We start from the raw sequence: 20,388 nt of genomic DNA on the forward strand, positions 1-20,388 counted from the left end.
GGTTTCCATAACATTCAACTACACAGGTTACCACTAATGAAACAACAACTCAACGATAAGTGAAACAACAACTCAGCATTAAATGAAACAACAACTGGGCGTTAAATGAAATAACTTAGAGATAATCCAAGGAACACTCTTAAATGTAGGCTAACCCACAATTTTAAATACATCAAATTTATAATTCTCACTCCCTGGTTCACCTAGCAAAAATTCCCCAATACCTTTATACAAGTTTAGTCCTTGACTTCAGAGCACAACAGTTGCTATGGCCAGTTTTTGTGTTTCTCCAACAGGACATAATAAAAACTGTGTTAAACTTCCAGTAAATGACAGGACTAAATTTCTACTGTTGAAACTATTAGATGGTTTCATTGATGCATGTATAATGCCTATAATAAATCTGAATCCTTCCATAGGATTTGTTAATGCTGAGAAAGTTTTGGGAGGGCAGTTTAAAAATTGAGTTTTTCCCTGGCATAGTTCATGTGGCAATTAGGTGCCAGATCTCCTGCAAATTCTACTAGAGTGAAAAGTGAGTTAAGACTTTAGTCTGAAGCAAATGAAAAAGTTATAAGAAGGTTAAAATAATTTTTTTTTATTTAACTCTTTAAATGAACAGAAAGCGCTATCTGTACTGCAGATGAACCTTCACTACTTGCAGATATTTAGAGTAGCAGATGTAGTTACATTAAGATAAAGTTAAATTAAAATGTAGATCTTGTTATTTGTAAATTCTCGAGTAGTGGTCACCAAATTTATGAATCTTCTAAGCTACCATACCATTTTTAAATCCTGCTGTGAGCTACCCAAAAGAACTACCAACTTATTTTTAAAAAATCTCATATTCGTTTATTGCTTATGTTTATTGCTTAACTTACATTTCTAGTAAATTTGAAATTAATTTTAATTAAACTGTATGTATCAAAATGAAATTGAAAATGAATTGTAAATAAGAAAGAAATTGAAGTGTAGTTAGTAATAAATAACAAATGTAACAACAGACTTTCTTATCAGACTGCTCTTTTTTGTCATCAACAAACTTTAATGTTGGGAGAGTGAGTAGGTAGTGGCTGCCATTCAAATACAGTTATCCAAGTATTCATCAGTGAATCCGTGTCTGTACTTATTTTTAATAAATTTCATACTGGAAAAAGAAATCTCACACAGATATATAAAGCTGAGCATTGCCTTCACTTTGAGACAAACCTGGGCCAAAACTGGGTATTTTTTTAAGGAATAAGAGGCCAAATATTTTCATAGCTTGAAGAAAATGATTTTACAGATAAATCATTTGGAAAATCAACCAATTCCAACTGCACAGGAGCAGCGTCTTCTTGTCAGCACCAACTCAGTCGAAGAATCAAGGTTAGCCATCCGAAGATATCTCCGAACCGAAGATAGTTAACGCGATCTACCGAAGATGTCCTCGCAAGCTAGCAGTAGCTTGCAATCGAGCTAGTAATAGTTCGTAGTCGACAGCAATCACTGCTCTAGAGGCACCCTCTTCAAGCCCCCTAATTTATTATAAATTCACTTACAAAATTTAGCTCCTGCTAGTCACTAATTATTTAAGCCAACCTGAACTAAATGGAACCAAGCAATAAATTGCCAAGAACTCATTGAAAAGAAAACTTAATATCCTTCATGAAAATATATGTCTTTTTGTTGGCTCTGAACTAAGGATTTCACATACATAACTCTTACTTAACGATGAATTTTACATTTTCACACAAACAAAAACTTGAAACTTTTCTCCCCTTCGCATAAAAGGGAGAAAAAATTTTCAATTATTAACTGATAGGAAATTGCCCAAAACCACTTCACCAGACATTTTTTTGCATGATTACAGTTAATCCAGCTCCTGTATGATTAACCATTCACAAAGAGCTGCAATTAACAGCTTCCACTCTCATTTTTCCTTTTCCATTAGAGTGAGAAATTTTAAATTTCTAAAATCGGAGAATTGGGATTAAGAGAATAAATGATTTTAATAAATCTATTTCTAATTTAAATTCCTTAATAATTAATATGCTAATTTAAATTCCTATCTAATTTTGATTTGTACATGACACAAACAAAATTAATTTTAAAAAAAATACAGTAGCTTTTTCACTTTTACTAAAAACTGATACAACAAACATTTAATATCATGTTCATGTTCCAGAACTGAAATAGTCACAAATTGCTAAAATGAAAAGTAAAAACACATTGAAAATATGACTGATGAAAATAAAAATTATTTATTTTCATATTATTTTTTAATTGCAATTTTGAATCATTATTTCAATCATTGTTTATCAGCATTAGTATATATGTAAATTTACAAAAAATGATACAATTTGCAAAACTCTGAATCAAACATTTAGTACACCAATTCATCTTAATATTGCCAAAATGTAGATAATTCACCATGTTCAGCAATGCATAACAAAAAAAAAAAAAAAAAAAAAAAAAAAAAAAAAAAAAAAAAAAATTAATATTCCCGAATTTGATAAATTGTTTCTCATGTATTAAAGAGTAATGAAATAAAACAGTAACCTGAATATCTGCTGACAGTTTGGTAATGAATTGCTGAAAATGCAGTTTTAATACCTTTATAAAAATTTTATTTTACACGTAAGAATGCAAAATTAGAACAATTTTTGTACAATAGGAAAAATTCATAAAAATTAGCATATATGCATTTTTACTAATGGTCCTACAGCTTGTGAAATTAAAATTCTCTACATAAATTTGTAGCCCTGGATAGATCTAAATCATTCTAATACTGGCAAATATTACCAAAATACCTTGGCCCCTTTTCAAAAACTTTATTCACGACTTTTGTCCAGATCATTGAAAATTTTGAATATTCAGACTGAGTGGAAACTCGATCTTTAAAATTATTTATGATCTTTATGATATTTTGACTTTTTTGAAAGTCATGATTTTGTCATAGTGTAGCCTTTAAGGAGGTTAAAGGTTTTGTCATAGGTCATGCTTCAAAGCATGGCTGTAAGGTAGGGTGATCATTTGTCCTGAATTCAAGCCCTGCATCATGGAATTGAAGATCCATCAAAATAAATTCAGTATTTCCACATATAGATAATATTATTCTTGAAACCTTGCAATTCTGGCATTGGCATAAAAATATATGCAAATGAAGCATATTTTGATGAGTGGCAAGTAACTTATTGGCAATGGTTTTGCCAACATAGCAGCATACCCTCAGTGCAAGGATAGCATGAAGCCTTGCTACCAACTACTAAACTAACTCAGCCTACACAATCACCACACATTAACCATGACTCTAATAAATCACTCAGCTCAACTAACATCTCCCTTATTACAAAATTCTACATCTACACTAACGATATATATCTGTGGTGACATGATCAGGAATCAGCATCTTAAGAGACCAATGAATGATGGGGGAAGGCTAGGGGTTCTTCATTCTGTCCTGCGCTCTCAGATTATGTACATGCATTCAATGACATCTGCCTTCCATGACACTCAATTATCAGCAACTGACCACATCAGCCATGTGCTCCCAATATCAACAACTTAATCCTCTAACTGTTATGACCTCCAAATACATTTGGTGGTAACGAATGTTTTCCACCAAAAAACTTTCTTAATAAAGTTAGGGGAAAAACATAAAAGCAGTACCTTTGGTGCACTACCCAAAATCTATGATTTTCTGCCAATGCTCTGGTAGTTTATCAAAGCTTTGGCCCAGAAACTTAGTGGCCATGAGTCCAAAAACAGATCAATCTCATTTCAGATGTCCTGTGCTGAATGGAAGATAGCACCAAGATGTAGCTGCAGGTGTGAAAAAGACAGAAGTCCAAAGGAACAATGATGGGGCTATACGGTGGGTGTAGCAAAAGATCCCATTCCAGTCTGTACAGAGCTCAGCCAGTGAATGCAGACACATGTAGTCTTGCATTAACCTGATGGAACATTACCTTTTTTGCACCAGAGTTCTCAGTTCAACATTTTTCCTTGATAACAGCGTCAATACGGACTAGCACCTCACTGTAAATCTTACTGTTGATGGTTTTACCTTTTTCCAGATACTCTTTGTGGATATTACCACAGCAATCCCACAAGATACAAAGCATGATCTTTTTGTTAATCAAATTGTGCTTAGCGACGCTGCCAACGGGTTCGGACCAACTTCCTTTTCAGCCAGTGTTACTGAATTAAATCGACTTTTCATCACAAGTGATAATCCAGTCCAGAACCTTATTCTTGCACTGATATTCGAGCAGATTAATGCAAACCCGAACATGTCTGTCCTTATTTGCTTGAGTCAGCTCACGTGGGATCCAGTGAGTGAACATGTGCATCAAGTTTATGCGATGCATAGCATGACTAATGGACATGGAACTAATGTCCAACTCCTTAGCAAGTTCTCAAGTAATTGCATACTGATCTTCTTTCACAAGTTCTTGCACACGTGACTCATCAATATCAGTAGGGCGGCCAGAGCGCTCTGTTTCTTAAATGTCATAGTCCTTGTTTTTAAACTTTTGGTAGCAAAAACCTTCAAAGTTAATATGATACAACATTAGTACCTCAAGCTGTACACATGATTTGGTGATATTCTGTAGCTGATTCGTTTGCAACATAACTCGAAATAAATGATAGCTCTAATGTTCGAGAGTTCCATTTCAGACACCTTGTACTTAATGATAATATTTTTTTTTACAAATTTCACAACACAGTGTTCTAAAGCAAGTCTCTTTCAAATGCCGAAGATCGTTTGACAAAATATGATTAAACACACCACTGGGAACAGTTTGTGCAGATGTTATTTGTGGTGGCAAGAAACTTTTGTTAAAAACCCGACATATATATATCTCATCAACTAAATCAAGTGCTATCAGTATGTATTTTTAGGGGCTGAAAAACAAACCATACGAGTTACAGTTGAAGTATTAATAGTTCAATTTTTAGTACAATTACTAACATTTTCTACATTTACTTTTTTCAGAATCCTCCCAAATGGCAGGCAAGGAAAGAAGATGCAAATTTAATGGAAATATGGGAAATGAAATCCCTTCCATACAACAAAAACAAAAAAACAAATCCAATGTTCATTGCATTTGCTACATTAATATTTCCAATTACTTAGGTGGATGAAACAACGTTTCACGATACAATGAGTTTCAAAAACATAAGAAGCGAATCAAGCAAGAGTATCTTTCCATAGTGTTACACAGCATTTTTGCAAACAACAAGTTTGATGAGGAGGATTGACAGCTTGCATTGAGCAGTATTTTCATTCTACGCAGTCACACACAGTCATTTAGAACTATGGATTGTATGGCAATATAAAACAGCTTATTTTTCGGAAAAAAAATATGTTGCGCACATCCAAAAACTGAGGCAATTGTTAAAAATGTGATAAAAACCTTCACAATCTCCTGTCTGCAAATCTGATTAGAAAACACTCACTGACTTAACCATTCACACAAATACTTCAAATCACAAAGATTTAGAGCTATTTCTGATCCTTGTTAGATATTTTGATTACAAAGAAGGTGTTCAAGTAAACTGTCTAGATTTACTCACTCTTTTCGGAGAAACAAGAGAAATAATTATTAAGTCTATAATTGAAATTATTAGACAAAAGGTTGGTGGGATCTAATGCAGGCAGTTGGAAAAGTGTTACAATTATTTTAATCCTTTAAAATCATATTTTCTTTTAACTGATACGTGTCCTGATACGTCGTTTAAAAAAATTTCTTTTTGAATGAACAACAAAAATGCTTATGTATGGAGGATATGAAGCTGAATTTCAGCTATATTTCCTCCAAACACAAGCATCAGTGTTTCCTAGTTTAATAAAAAGAATGGAAGGAGAGGAAAGAACAATTTCCAAAGTTTTAGAAGAAATTAATGACCTTATTTTTAAATTCAAAGAAAGAACTGATTCTACATTTCAACCATTAAGTTTAAACACTTTTTAAGCAATAAAACTGAAGATGGAAATAAAGTTTAGAAATGGTTTCTTAATTAAATCATAAATTTTTATACAAATATAATTTTTTATCTAGAATTATTTGGCAAATGATTTGAGAACAATACTAATTTTAAGTAGATTGGATCAAAATAGAAGAAACAATAGTTTTCATGAAAAAATATTTGCCTGAAAATGAATATATGGTAATGTAAAATGAATTATTTGACAAAATATATTTGAAAAGATATGTAAACTTTGAAAAATTTCAACAATTAAATAATGAAATAATACCCACCAATAAGCACTGGATTCAAATTTTAAATTATTTCAATCAAAATTATATTTTTTTGGTGCATCTCAGAAAACCTATAGTATTCCCGCTTTGTTTACCAGGTACTAATGAAGCTACTGAAAAGGTGTTTTCTGTTATAAAGAGTTTGTTGGCAGCAGAAAAATCACAAATGAATATTGATATCATGAAGCAAATAGTTATAACTGAGTGCAATACTTGCAAAGAGTAAAAAAGAACAAATTGAAATTTGCGATGAATTACTGAAAAAAGTTCATTCTGTTTCAAAATACAACTAATCATTTGTATGAATTATTTATACTTTAAATATATTTTTTATTGTGTTTGTATATTTTGCTTTCATTTATTTATTTATTAAAAATTTTTTGGTTGATTTGGAGGATTATGTCCCAGTTCGGTCCACCAGAAAAATGGTCACTTTACCATAACAACAAAGTCCAAGAAATTCTCATATTTTATACAGGCAGATAACAGATAATATTCTTGTTGATAATATCCATTTTGAAATGGTGCAGCCAATCAGGTATTCAGAAACTTTCATTCTTATGGTCTTATGTTTTTGTTTACAACACCAATTTGCAATGGCTCTATTATGCGCAGCATGATTTAAATTCCATATTCATCTAAAATACTAAGTCATGCTTAGATCTGCAGTTATAATAAAAGAAACAGAAGTATCTTATGAACAAAATTAAGAACCTTTCATAAATTTTGGATGAAATTAAGGGCTTTAAAAAACAAAAAATTGTTTTAAAAAAAACTTAATGTATTTTCAGAACTGTACAATCCTGTTTATATAACTAAGTGACTTTTTTCAACTGGTACTTGATTTGGATGCAAAGTAGTAATCAGTTATCACTCGTAATAGTGAAAACGAATTCCAAATATACTCTACTTTCCTACTATGTTATATGCAGATCTAATAATAGATTTTAAATCTGTGATAAAAGCTGGACATAAGACTCATTCTTTGAACTGGTTCTAAATTAACACACTTCTAGGAAATGAAGTTAGCCTGGTTTAGAGTTGCCCCAACTGTTTCTGAATTTAAAACTGCCTTATTTTCTACTTAGCCTAAATAATTTCAGGTAAAAAAATATTAACGGGTACCCCTTGGCGAAAATTGGCGGTACATGGATACCGAGTTTGTGCAATTCTTTGACTTATTATTTTGGCTTTGTGTAGTGCCAATTTTAGCGCCTTAAATTGATGCTACACAAAGACAAAATAACAAGTCAAATAATTGCACAAACTCAGTATCCATGTACACATTGACCTATTTTCACTTAAAAAAATCACAGAATTGCCCAAACTAGGCATCATGTACTCCCTTGACTTTATCCATGTATACGTTGACCTATTTTCCCTTAAAAAAACATCAGAGAATTGCACAAACTTGCCATAGTGCACTTTCTTGACTTTGTCCATGTACATATCTATATATTTTCACTTAAAAAGTCAAAGGAGCACTCAGTTCTACAGTATAGGCAAACAAAAAAATACATAATCTCAATAAACTACATTTTAAACCAAACAATAAAATAACATAAAAAAGGAAAAACCTTTTTGCATCTAAGCACTACACAAAGCATTTGGTGTTGATATGGTAATCTTTTTATTTCATAGTAAGATTCCATCTGCCTCTTATTACGTTGTACCAACTGAAGATTCATAACAGGTGTACTTATAATGTTAAAACAAAGTTACTCATCACCAAAATTGAATAAAATTTGTAGCCAATCGAAGCTTAATAAACTGCATTTCAAATCATACAATGAAATAATATAAAAAGAAATACATATTATCACATATACGCACTACAAAAAGGAAATATCGACTTATTATATTTAGAAATTTCTGTGTCTTTATTCTGTGGCATACAAAATTCCTTAACATCATCCAAAAACTTCCTAAAATTATCTGAACTCAAATCCATATATCGGCTTTGCCACATAAATTCACAAAAATAAAAAAAAGTAAAAAATATCCTCCGTAGTTCCGGACTGTCCAAAAAATGGCTACTAAGTAAACCTTCATTTACACACACAATGCTCTTTCCCCCCCCTTTCGTTCCAAATTGTACAGAAATTTCAAATTAATCTTACTATATGCAGAAATTCTACAGTCTAAAACAATAAAACAGGCAACCAACACACACCAAAAGATCTCATAATTCAAAATTTACCGCAATCATGCAACCGATTACACCATAATAGGGTTTCCATAACATTCAACTACTCAGGTTACCATAAATGAAACAAGAACTTGGCGATAAATGAAATAACAACTTCGCGATAATACAAGAGATACCCTTCAATCTACTCTAACTTAATTTCATTCATTCAATTAAAACAAGCTGATTTAATATAATGCCTTACATCTTAAAAATAAATAATATACACAGCATTAAAAAAAAAAAAATTTTACATTGTAAAATTATAAAACAAAATATGCAGAAAAACTTACCCTTATCACTGTAATCATCTACCAAAATTATTTCATGAAGAAGATGGGGAGGAGAACGATTTACAATACTATGAATGGTTCGTAAAAGGGCCGACCAGACTTCATTGGTAAAAATTATCACTACACTAGCAGTAGGCAAATCCTTTGCATCATATTTTACATATTTACATCTAAGAAATAAATAATAAGATAATAAATATAAATGCATGAAAAACAAAATTTTTCTACATATTAAAATATTAAAACTGAATACTGAAAATTAAAAATCACATGCTTAAAACATGCACGCATGCTAGTTCATCCAATTTTCCGGCTGTCAAAAGTCGATAGTTTGCCCACTTCATCAGCTGAAGTTTACAGTTCCATTCAAAAAATATGCCTTTCATGAAAGTTCTGATATTTAAAGAATGCCATATGAAGTAGCCATCCAGTTACTTGCGAGTATATTTTAGAGCTTCTTCCACACATTTTACATAAACCTTAACACTTTAACCTCCTAAAACCGGCGGTACATCAGTTGTACCAGGAAAAATGACTTTCTTTAATGCCGGTTGTGGTACAACTGTCGTACCAGCCATCCCCTCCCTATTTTAGAGAATCGCCTATTTGTAGATCTCTGGGTGGTCCATTGCCGCTGCTCAGAATAGCCGCTGGCTATGCATTGTTTCCCTCTTCTTATCAGTTTGGTTACATTTTGGCAAAAACCGCAGGTTTCGTCTCGCGACAATATACTTGAAAATCAAATAGAAGCCATCTCTTTCTCCAATGTTAGAGCACTGTCTAATAATTTTAGCGCTAACTTTTGCTACAATTAAAACGTGAGCGATTTTGCATGCTGTTTAAACTTACAAGATTCAACGCTTTTTAATCATAGCAAGTAAGATTAGATTAATATTTTAGGTTTAATGGCCTTCTAGAAAATACGTTAAACTGCTTTTATCGTTTATTTCCTTTTTATACGTATGAATGTAAGATGTTATTTTGACCCTTTTTTTGGGGGGAGTGCATAAAACCCTTAAGAACTGTTAACTGTTTCAAAGTGCTTCTATTATGTAGGCAATTGTCTCATTTATCAAGAGATAAATAAGAGACAACTGCATGCACAATAGTTTTTGTGATTTTCTTTCATTCAATGATTGCTTTGAATGATTTTCATTCATTGTAAATTAAATAAAACCAATTTATCTTTAGACTTTCTTTTAGGATGGCATCTGTCAAAAAGTACTTAAATATTATTAAAGCTCCCGTAACTTCTAATAAATTGAATCAAAACATCGGTTACTTTGCATAAAATTTCGGCCAGTTTTATTTGCTGAAATTCTTATACTCCTCAAGAGATTCAGACAAGTTAATAAAAAATTTATCTTTAAAAAAGGAATGTTATTTTGTCTGTAATAAGGTGTATGTCAACTTACTATTAAATGTATGAGAATTAGGATTGGATTACAAAAAAGTATGCGAACGCTATCTGTTTAAGGGGATGAATGCTTTTGTGTACACCTTTTTAAGAGAAAATTGCTCGCATTTAAGTTCCTGATGGAAAACTCCACATGTAATCAACCCATTCTCCGTGTTTTTGATTGGATTAATTTTGTTCGCTTACTGAATTATGTCAAAGCAGACAACAATTACCTGTATGAAGGGAGGGATGCCTTCGCAGAGGACTTTCTAAGGGCAGCTGGCTCGTATTTACGTTACAAAAAAACCATGAATCCAACCCTTTAGCCGGGATTAAAAACCCGAGTGAGCTACAAGTGTTCAGCCACCTTTACTGCTCTACTGAAGGGCCCGTAAAAAAATTTATAAAGAAAAAGTATTGAAATAACCAGTTTAATTTACTAACCTATATTTCTCAATCGACAGTACATAAATTAGGCATATGAGGGGATTATTTGTGAATAAATAAGCTTATTGCACTATTCTCCTCTATATCATATTATGATGGAATTATTGCATTTCAAAGTTATTTCTCATGAATTAAGTTTGCTCCGTTCATGATTTTTTACTTTTCAAAGAGAAAATTTTACACTTTAAATAAAAAATACACGAGAAGATACCTTATGCAAAATTTGGCGTAAACAGTTTTCTTAATTTTGCTTTGAAAATATTCCAGGGCAATCGTTTTGATTACTGGAAGAAATATGAAAAACAGATTTACTACATTGTAAGTGTCAACACCCAGTAAGCATTTATTCTTTTGAAAACATGAAAAATTACTCTTTCTAAAATAAATTAGAAAATATATTATGTGCAAATAGAATATTCGTTGAAAATGAAAGAGACTTCAACCTTTGGATATAATGATGGTTTCAGGTGAAATTTCTGCCTATGAAAGGAAATTGACATACAATTCTCCATAAACATTTAAAACTGCACTGAAAAATACTTTTGATGATTGCATGTATAGGTCACAGATTTTTTTTTTCTCTGCTAACATAAACAAAAGCCAATTTTACAAAGAAAAATTCTCGGTAAAGATATACTTCCTTTGCCTGACAGTCCAATGTAATACAGTTAAAAGTCTTTAATCCGGACTCGTCGGGCAATTCCGGACTATCGGTTTTCCCGTATCATCAGTTTAAATCTGGTAAGGCATGCAGAAATTATAAAATTAAAAATATGAAACCTGATCTAAAGGGTATCAAAATTTACAAAAAGAAAAGCTTAATATTTATTTGTTTACTTATCAAACATTTCTTTCAACGCGTGCATGCGTAAAGCATACATTTACGCATAGTCGAAATTAGGAAACTGCAACCAGAAAACTATTTGATGTGTATTCGTGATATTTATAATGACGAGGAATTTGATTTAAATCATATCAAAGACAGAGTACATTGAGATGAAATACTACATTTAGTAAGGAATTATAAGCCGAATAAAATAAAAACATCTGCCCTGAAGATAAGGATAGTGCTTATTATGTTATTAAAAATTGCATTCCAACCTGCAGACTTACAAATCTAGTTTGTATTTATTATATTTTGTAAAATTTTGTTTTCGTTTTCTAATTTCTAATACAAAAATGTGCGAATATAAATGAAGTGTGAAAACAAAGCTATAAAATTCACAAATTATTGCCGAGATTGATCAGAAACAGTAAATGAAATGTAAACATTGCATACATTTTGTTCTAACTAGAACTTCATTTAAATGAAAGCAAAATAATCATCGAAAAAATCGCAAATCTAGCAACCCATTTACTATGGAACAGCGTCTGACAAACATGTAAATTTTACTGCATTCATGGAGAAGGGACTAACGACTTTTCTCATTAGGAAAATGTCAAAGAGGGGGCAAAAGTTGTTTTATATCACGCTGGTCTGAAGGCTATATTATGAGAATTTTGGCATGGTTTTAGAAGGTTAAAATACTTTCTATATTAGGATTGGCCATCCTGTTAATTTCAAACTACCTAGCTAGTATTTTTGTATACCAATACACCTTGACACTGCCCATAAAAAAGGGGTACTTCTTTGTTATAGAGGCCCCAGCCCCCTCCCAAGATTGAATCGCCAAACGAGATATATCGTCAAAATCTGCCTGCATGTTTTTATACCTCGCCATGTAATCGTATATTAGCACTGTGTTGCACCTTTTTGCTCTCACTGCATGTTCTTATATTATTCATTTTTAATGAGGTTTTTGAATTTGCATAGTTTATTTAAAAATATATTTATTGCCTTTCTTTGTGCTGCAGATCCCTTTGCAAATTTTCCCCTTTTAAAAGTCAATAATTGATATTATTTTATGTGTCACGATATATGGGGCAGTCCTAGATGACCTCTGATTTGCCCATAAATTTACAATTATAAACTACATTGTAACAGTTATTTTTAAATTACTTTTATTTCCAGGTCCACATTTTTAGCCAGAAAACTTTATGCACAAACAGATAATCATGAAATTGCTCATAATCATATTCTACAGCAGTGGTCTCCAAAGTGGGATACATATGTCCTATGGGATATGCAATGATTATTACGCAGTGGCTAATCTCACTGACGGTGTGAATAGCTAAGAAGCTATTAACACCACCTACGCTCGCGCATGCGCACAATCAGCCCAAGAACCAGCATTTTACGCCAATTTCCGTAAGGCAAGCGCTAGCGAGAGCGAAGTTTTTTAACCCTAACTCAGCAATAGAAAGGTTTAACAGTTCACCAGCAAAAGAATAAATTGCAAGTAATAATTATCAGATACAAAGATGAGGTCAATCTATATACATGATAATGTTCAGGAAATGATTAGATAAAATAGGGATTTAATGATGGTTTTAATTGCAAGTGAGGACGTATAATTAGTTAAAAAATCTTTAATGTATTGACAAAAAGGCTACAGAAATTACTCAAATTCTTTTATTTAACAGAGGAATTTTTTATAGCATAGGATTGTCAGACTTTAATATTCAAAGAAAACTTACTGAAAATTATAATATTCTTATATATTCATCACTTTTTCAGTATCCACACATGTTCATAGGTTCAAATGCCATAATATATAAATAAAAGTTGTTTATGAAATAAAATATGATAAATCATTCGTGTATGCAAATTTTTAAATCTAAATATCTTACATTAAATTATTTCTGTTTTTCAAATTACATCACATTATTTATTTCAATTTAATTTATTAATGTGTTTGCACTAATATTTCAAAGTTCTTTGAAGTACTTTTTGTATCCTGAAAATACCAAGTATTTCCATAAAAAAAAAAAAATAAATAAACAGACATACAGAATTGTTAATAACCAGTATTACAGTCAAAAGTCTTTAATCCAGACTTCTCGAGACTTGGTGATTCCGGATTACAGATCATCAATTTAAATCTGGTAAATGAAATGGCATGCAGAAATTACAAAATAAAAAATATGAAACCGTAATTTATGAAATAACAATTATAATCTAAAGGGTATCAAAATTTACAAAAAAAAAAAAAAAAACAAACCGGTTAATATTTATTTTATTACTTTATTAAACATATCTTTCAACGTGCGCATGCGTAAAGTATACATTACGCATGGTCGAAATTAGAAAATTGCAACCAGAAAACTATTTAATGTGTATTCGTGATATTTATAATGACGAGGAATTTGACTTAAATCATATCAAAGACGGAGTACATTGAGATGAAATATTACGTTTAGTAAGGAATTATAAGCCGAATAAAATAAAAACACCTGCCCTGAAGATAAGGATAGTGCTGACAGATCAACTTCCAGTTCATTGTGCGCCGCACTGTCCCCCCCTTTCCGCAGAGCACCGTGAAATTGATAAACAAATTTCGGAATGGTTAGAGAAACAAAGGATATGGCTTTATCCTTTTTTTGCAGCAATTCCACTTTTTGTTTGATGGACATCGAAGCATGCTTTCGCTTTGTAGATCCTTTGGCAGCTCCAGAACTGGAAATTCTTTTCGACATAATCGAAAGTTCAAGCTTACTTTTATAAAATTGCTCTAACAGTCTGCAAAAAATAATAAGCCAAATCCAATTCGAAGATTAAAGAACAATGCAATCTGCAACATTAACTGTAATAGATAATTAGATAATTTTAGCTTAGCTTATTCCATCCGTTATACATTAAACGCACATGCGTAAAGGTATTATGCATATATGCGCAGAAAGTTTTTTAGCTTTGAGGTCCAGATTATAGATCATTCCGGATTATGGACGTTCGGATTAAAGACTTTTGACTGTATATGATTAATTGTTTATTTAATAGTTGATTTAATTGCTTTTAACTTATTTCATGTTTAAATTTTCTACACAGAAATCCTCTGTCTAATTTTTATCATCTTTTCTCGGACGAAAATTTTCAAAGAGGATTGAATTAAAGTCTTGATTGCGCAAAAACACATCTTTGAAGCTAAATGTACAAAAAATGTAAACAAGATTTTGTCCCCCCCCAAAAAAAATCAGTCTTTTAAACTATTCCAACCGTTCAAGAAAATGATAAACATTGCGAACATAAAAAATCTGCCCTTTTTTATATATACTTTAATCAATGTAATGAAGGAAATGTGTTCCTTCTTTTTATAAGAAAAGGAATCCATTTTCCTTTCTAAACTTTAGAAAGTCGCCAACGCTTAAAAAATGATAAACTACACCAAGGTAGTAAGTAACCCACCTATAAAAAAAAAGATTCAGTACAACACTTAGGCAGTTCGCACACATAGAATTCATTCTTTTCGATTCGGTTCAAATGACGGATCTGACAACTCAATGCGCATGCGTGGTTAATGTTGGTGCGAATAGCATCGGCCTGATTATTGGTGGTACACCAAAGAAGTAAGCTCACAATCACTTGCGAGTGTATGATTACATGGCATACAACTTATAATTACTTTTGTCTAATTGACATGTGACCAAAAACAATTAGAGATCATTGTTCCAGAGTATAATTCTGATCTTCAGACATCAGCACTGTTTACTTTCAACAAAATGACACAGCAAAAAGGTGAGCAATTCAACACAGCAATGACAAGGGAAAATATAGCTTCTACCTCTGTAAATATCCAGTTTTAGATGTGCATCTACAATTGGCTAATCTTTAGAATATGGTAACAGGTAGTTTGGCAACATTTTGGTAAGGCGATAAAGGTTACTTAAAAAAAGGATAGCAATTTATTTAAAAAGGAGAAATTTTTCAATTTTTTAAAATACTGCTTTAATTTACATGTTAAGTGTATTTCAGATATGTTAATTTTCAATAAGTTAAATATATTTTTCTGCTACTTTGAATAGGTTTTAATTCTAAAATATTCTTAAATGTTGAAAATAAATGAATGGAATATGTTTAATTGTGAAAAATTGCTTTTATTTCATTATGTGCATTAAAAAATTATTATTATGTGCATTAAAAAAATTTTTTTTTCTTCGTTTAATTTAAATTTTATTAATATGTTTTTTGCAAACAATTTTTTCTCACCTAAACTATAATAACTTATTTGTTATAATAACAAAATATACTATGGTGACAAATAGGGGGAAAGTGCAGAACCGCCCACTGCTTGGCGCGTTTTTAAGAATTGCACATACTCGATATCCATGTACACATCGACCTATTTTCACTTGAAAAAAATTCCAGAATTGCACAGAAATGGCATTGCGCACATTCTTGACTTTATCCACGTACACATCGACCTATTTTGACTTAAAAAGTCAAAGAAAATTAAGAAAAATCCAATTCTTACTCTTGTAAAAAGAGCCAAACAAATAAGTGGGCGATTCTGAACTTTAGCCACAAATAGCATGCTTCTAGTTTCTTTTCTTAGTTCATTATGTTAGCTAAACAAACAAAGCACTATTACTTTATAGTTGTTAATTGATAAGAACTTTGATTAGAATATTAAGTAGTACATTTTCCAATTCCAAAAATACATAAATAAAGATTTACCAGTTTAATATACATACAAAAAAAGCAATTTTGGTTTAAATTTCCAATTAAAAAACAAGCAAAAATATTTAGATGTTTGAATTTTTTCCCAATATTCCTGTTATTACAGGTGGAGAAAAAATACGACATAAGAAAATTACTTTGGATTCCTTGGATCAGGAACACTTCTATTGGGAGATATTCTATCACTTAAATAGACATTAAAGGCGGCTTCATTAAATAACTTGTCTGCTAATTTCTGTTCTTCGGGTGATAAATGAACAGGAACACCATTTTCACCTAATCCAGGAGTTACTCTCATGAATGGTAAAGAATAATTGTTATAACTTTTAATAAAGCTCTTTTTATCATTAAACGCTGGACTATATGCTATAACAGATGATTTCTTTTTAAAGTTTTTGAGGATAATGTTTGAAGCCTCAGCTTGTAACTTATGAAGCAAAGCAGGATTCCGGAAGACACTAACATTTTTCTCATGTTTTTTAAACACAGAATAAAAATTTATGTGATTTTTATTTGCTTCTTTGGAATTGACCTGTTTATACGCATTTTTATCAGCAATTCTAGGGAGAACATCTGAATGATGTATATTTGGAGATGCATCACCAATCACATTTTGCACTTGGTAGAACCAAAATAATACTCCTATAACTGCAAAAGCAACAAGAGCTATTTTAAGTGTATTGAATCGGCGGCGACGTATTATCTTCGGGAAGGCCATTCTAGGACAAAAAACGTTATATCACACTGCAGACAGCTATGCATTTTAATTTTACTTCATTTGATAAAAAAAATCACTATATTTATATAATACACGTGGCGAAACAACTAACAACGCATTCTACCCGGTTGCTAACGTCAACAGCAGACCTATGGATATGTTTATATTCGATGCTGATGCCCATTTTTTTTAACCATTCATTCCTGACAAATAAAACTGCTCTAGTATTTTAGGAACTAGTTCACTGAATAAAGGTTAGTTTCTGTTAAAAGTTTTCGATTTTATTACTAGATAATTTTCTAAGAAGACCATAAGCAATTAATTTGCAGAGTTATTATCTTTTTAATATTACTGAAGCAAAAATTCCTTAACATAAAGCTCCGTTTTTTTAGAATATATTTTAGAATTAAATATGTGTTTATTAAAAACTTATAAATATTTATAATGTCAAAAACTTGGCATTTTTAAAATTTTTATTATTATTTTTGTTGTTGGGAACGGAAAGAGAATCACATGTTTTCATATTCATCCTGCTAATGGTCTGTCTAACCGCACCTGTTTGAAAGTTGAGGTAGGTCTGCAATGAAAAAGTTTAAGGGTTTGGATGTCTTCGATGTTGACGTAAAAAGAATTTATTTATTTTTTTTGTGGTTCACACTTTCGAGTTTAATACAGTATGTTTCATCTGAAGAATGTACATATGTAAATTCATGTCAATGTGTTTATAAAAATGGAAGCATTGTTGATCTTACTAGTTTAGGCGACCGTCATAAAGCTAGGTAAGTTTCGCTGTTATGAGAGATGTTGTTTCATTTCTTCATAATGATATCTTTACTGTACGTTGCACATATTGGTGTAATTGAGAATAGTGAATGAAAAGTGTGATTATTTTTATTTATGTAGTTGTACAAATTTCTTCTTAGTATATTTGTTCAAATTTACTTCCATTTAAATATGTTTGATATGTTCCGAAAAAGAAAGGAACTGCGTATTATGCTTTTATCGCGATAGGCAAGAGTTTTCAAATCATTTAGCTACATTATTATGTTTTAACGTAGGAAAATTAAAAAACTTTTCCCCCGTAATGGGTCTATAACATGCAATTATTTTATAGACTAATGATGATTTTTGTGTATTTTATTGTTATTTATGATTTGTTCAGTTTTTAAAGATGAATTTTATGACATAATTATCTTCTGTGGGTGAATTTAGCCCCATTTCTGGTAGTGTTTTATTGTATAATTCCATATTTTTTAATACCTATAAAATATGCTAGATGTTATGTTCAGTAATGAAAAGAGAAAAAGGGATAAAAATATATTAACGGGTGCCCCTTGTGGATAACTGGTGATTTTTGGCGGTACATGGACACCGAGTTTATGCAATTCTTCGACTTGTTATTTTGGCTTTGTGTAGCGGCGATTTTTGCGTCAAAGAATTGCACAAACTGGGTATCCATGTGCAAATCGAGTTATTTTTCACTTATAAAAACTTCAGAGAATTGCACAAACTAGGCATTGTGGATTCCCTTGACTTTGTCCATGCACACATTGATCAATATTCACTTAAAAAGTCAAAGTAGCAAAACAGGAAATGTATAATCTCAATAAACTACATTTTAAATCAAATAGAGAAAAAAAAAGGTTTAATCCTAGTATCCAGTGCACACGGGATTTGGCTACTTTTGGTGACTTTATGATGAGCAGTAAAAACGCGACATATACGATGAGTAGTAAACGGGTCATTCAAAGAATATATATAGTTATACATGTATATTATGTATATACATACATAGTATATATATAGACGTTCTTTGGATCATTTTTGGTGTTGGCGATAATTTTCAAAATCGCGCCAAGGCTGCACCGTATACTAGGATTTTACCAAAAAAAATAACTGAATGGATTCAGATTTTAGATTACATCCAAAGGGGCATTTTGCCAAACACAAAACCAACCGAACATAAACTCAAAAACCAAACACAAGAACAAACTTAAAAACCAACCCAACACAAAAACATAAGCACAAATTTGAAAAGTGAAACGGGCACAAAAAAATGTTTCCAACGCAAAATGAAATTTATAGTCCTTCATGGACAAAGCGCTTTTGGACTAATAACATAAAAAAGGAAATTCATCTTAGCACTAGATGAAGGAAATATCTTAATCTTATTTGCGAATTTCCGTGTCTTCAGTCAAACAAAATTCCTTAACAGCATCCAAAAACTTCTGAAAATTATCTGAACTAGAATGTGTGTATTGGCGTCGCCACATAAATTCACAAAAATAAGAGTCAGAAATATCCTCTGTAGTGCTGGTATCCTCCAACCATAAATATTTCCTTCCTACAAACAAGGCACTTATAATTGCTACTATGTAAACCCCTTCATTTACACACCAGTCAATTAATGCTTTTTTCCCTTTCGTTCCAAATTGTAGAGAAACTTCAAATTAATATTACCACATTCAACCATCTTACCATGTAAACCACAAAACGTACTTCTTATCCAAAATCCGATACACAAAAGCCTTTTTAAATTTTTCCCATTATTCAAATTCACCACAATCATGCAACCAATTGCGTCCTGATAGGATTTCCATAATATTCAACTACTCAAGTTACCATAAATGAAATAACTTAGCGATATTTCAAGGGGCACCCTTAAATCTACTCTAATCAAAACCTTAAATCTACTCTAATCGAAAAAGTAAACAACTCGTACTTCTTATGTTTACTTTAGTTGTTTTCTATCTGCTTTTTATAAAAATTTCTTCTAGTGACAAAGACATAACAATGTTTATTTTGTTCCATACAATTTAATTCTTATATGAATGTAGCACCAGCTATATATATTATGCAGCTATAGAACTCAGTATTATTGAACTATTTACAGTGAGTGTAGAAATTATAAAAGATTGGTTTCACAAAAGAAACTACTGTTTTGGCATGCTCATTCTATCAAACTTCTTCAAAAGGCAATAACTAATAAAAATTGTTTACCAAGTATGAGTGCAAAAAACAATTTTGAAAAGTTACTAAATTAGTTTTTAAATATGTGGAAAGCTAAAAATTGGGGATTTATTGGCACATAAGAAGTATTTGTATATTCAAATTAATGCCAAATTTTGGTAGCATTTTCTAATTGGTTTAGTCTTTTTTTTTTTTTTTTGTATGTAACTGATATCGTTTATTCTGCAAGTTATATAAAATGATTGGGTGTAACTTTAAATGGGATAAAAAATGTAAATTTTAACATGAGTTGTAAAGGTAAAGAAATGAGTATTTCTGAAAGAGAATTAATTTTAAAGCTTCGTAAAGGCGGTAAATCATACAACGAAATTTGAGTTTTAGTCAGCAGACCACCTCCAACTGTGCAATCAATTATTTAAAAGTTTATTACTTCCAGAACAGTGCAAAATAGTGCTTGTTCAGGATGACTGTATCTACTTGCATCTGTTGACAGAGGATTTCTGGCACGTTCATTGAAAAAAGATCCGAAAGTAAGTGCTCTTAAACTTACAGGAGAATTGTGAAACATGGG

General features: G+C 31.3%; 2 protein-coding genes across 4 annotated transcripts in view; one reads left to right on the forward strand and one right to left on the reverse strand.

The window, feature by feature from the left end:
- Positions 1–17,011, reverse strand: part of LOC118184403 (polypeptide N-acetylgalactosaminyltransferase 1-like) — a 92,724-nt gene extending 75,713 nt beyond the window's left edge. The window contains exons 1-2 of one of the 3 annotated variants that reach the window (XM_035354069.2): positions 16,267–17,010; positions 8,730–8,899 (exon numbers count right to left, since the gene is read on the reverse strand). In XM_035354069.2, coding sequence (XP_035209960.2) covers positions 8,730–8,899; positions 16,267–16,847 — 751 coding nt within the window. In that variant the 5' untranslated portion in view covers positions 16,848–17,010. Of the gene's footprint in view, positions 1–8,729; positions 8,900–16,266 lie in introns of all 3 variants that reach the window. The other 2 variants (XM_035354068.2, XM_085811576.1) reach the window with 2 other exon arrangements.
- Positions 17,012–17,375: 364 nt separating this feature from the next.
- The window catches only part of LOC118184404 (uncharacterized), a 56,074-nt gene continuing 53,061 nt past the window's right edge, over positions 17,376–20,388 (forward strand). Inside the window, exon 1 of the mRNA XM_035354070.2 lies at positions 17,376–17,626. Within this exon, the coding sequence (XP_035209961.1) occupies positions 17,430–17,626 (197 nt within the window). The 5' untranslated portion in view covers positions 17,376–17,429. The remainder of the gene's footprint in view (positions 17,627–20,388) is intronic.

The sequence above is a fragment of the Stegodyphus dumicola genome, chromosome 2, assembly GCF_044657685.1.
Source record: "Stegodyphus dumicola isolate Sdum_Otavi_A_Nest chromosome 2, ASM4465768v1".
Taxonomy (NCBI): Eukaryota; Metazoa; Arthropoda; class Arachnida; order Araneae; family Eresidae; genus Stegodyphus; species Stegodyphus dumicola.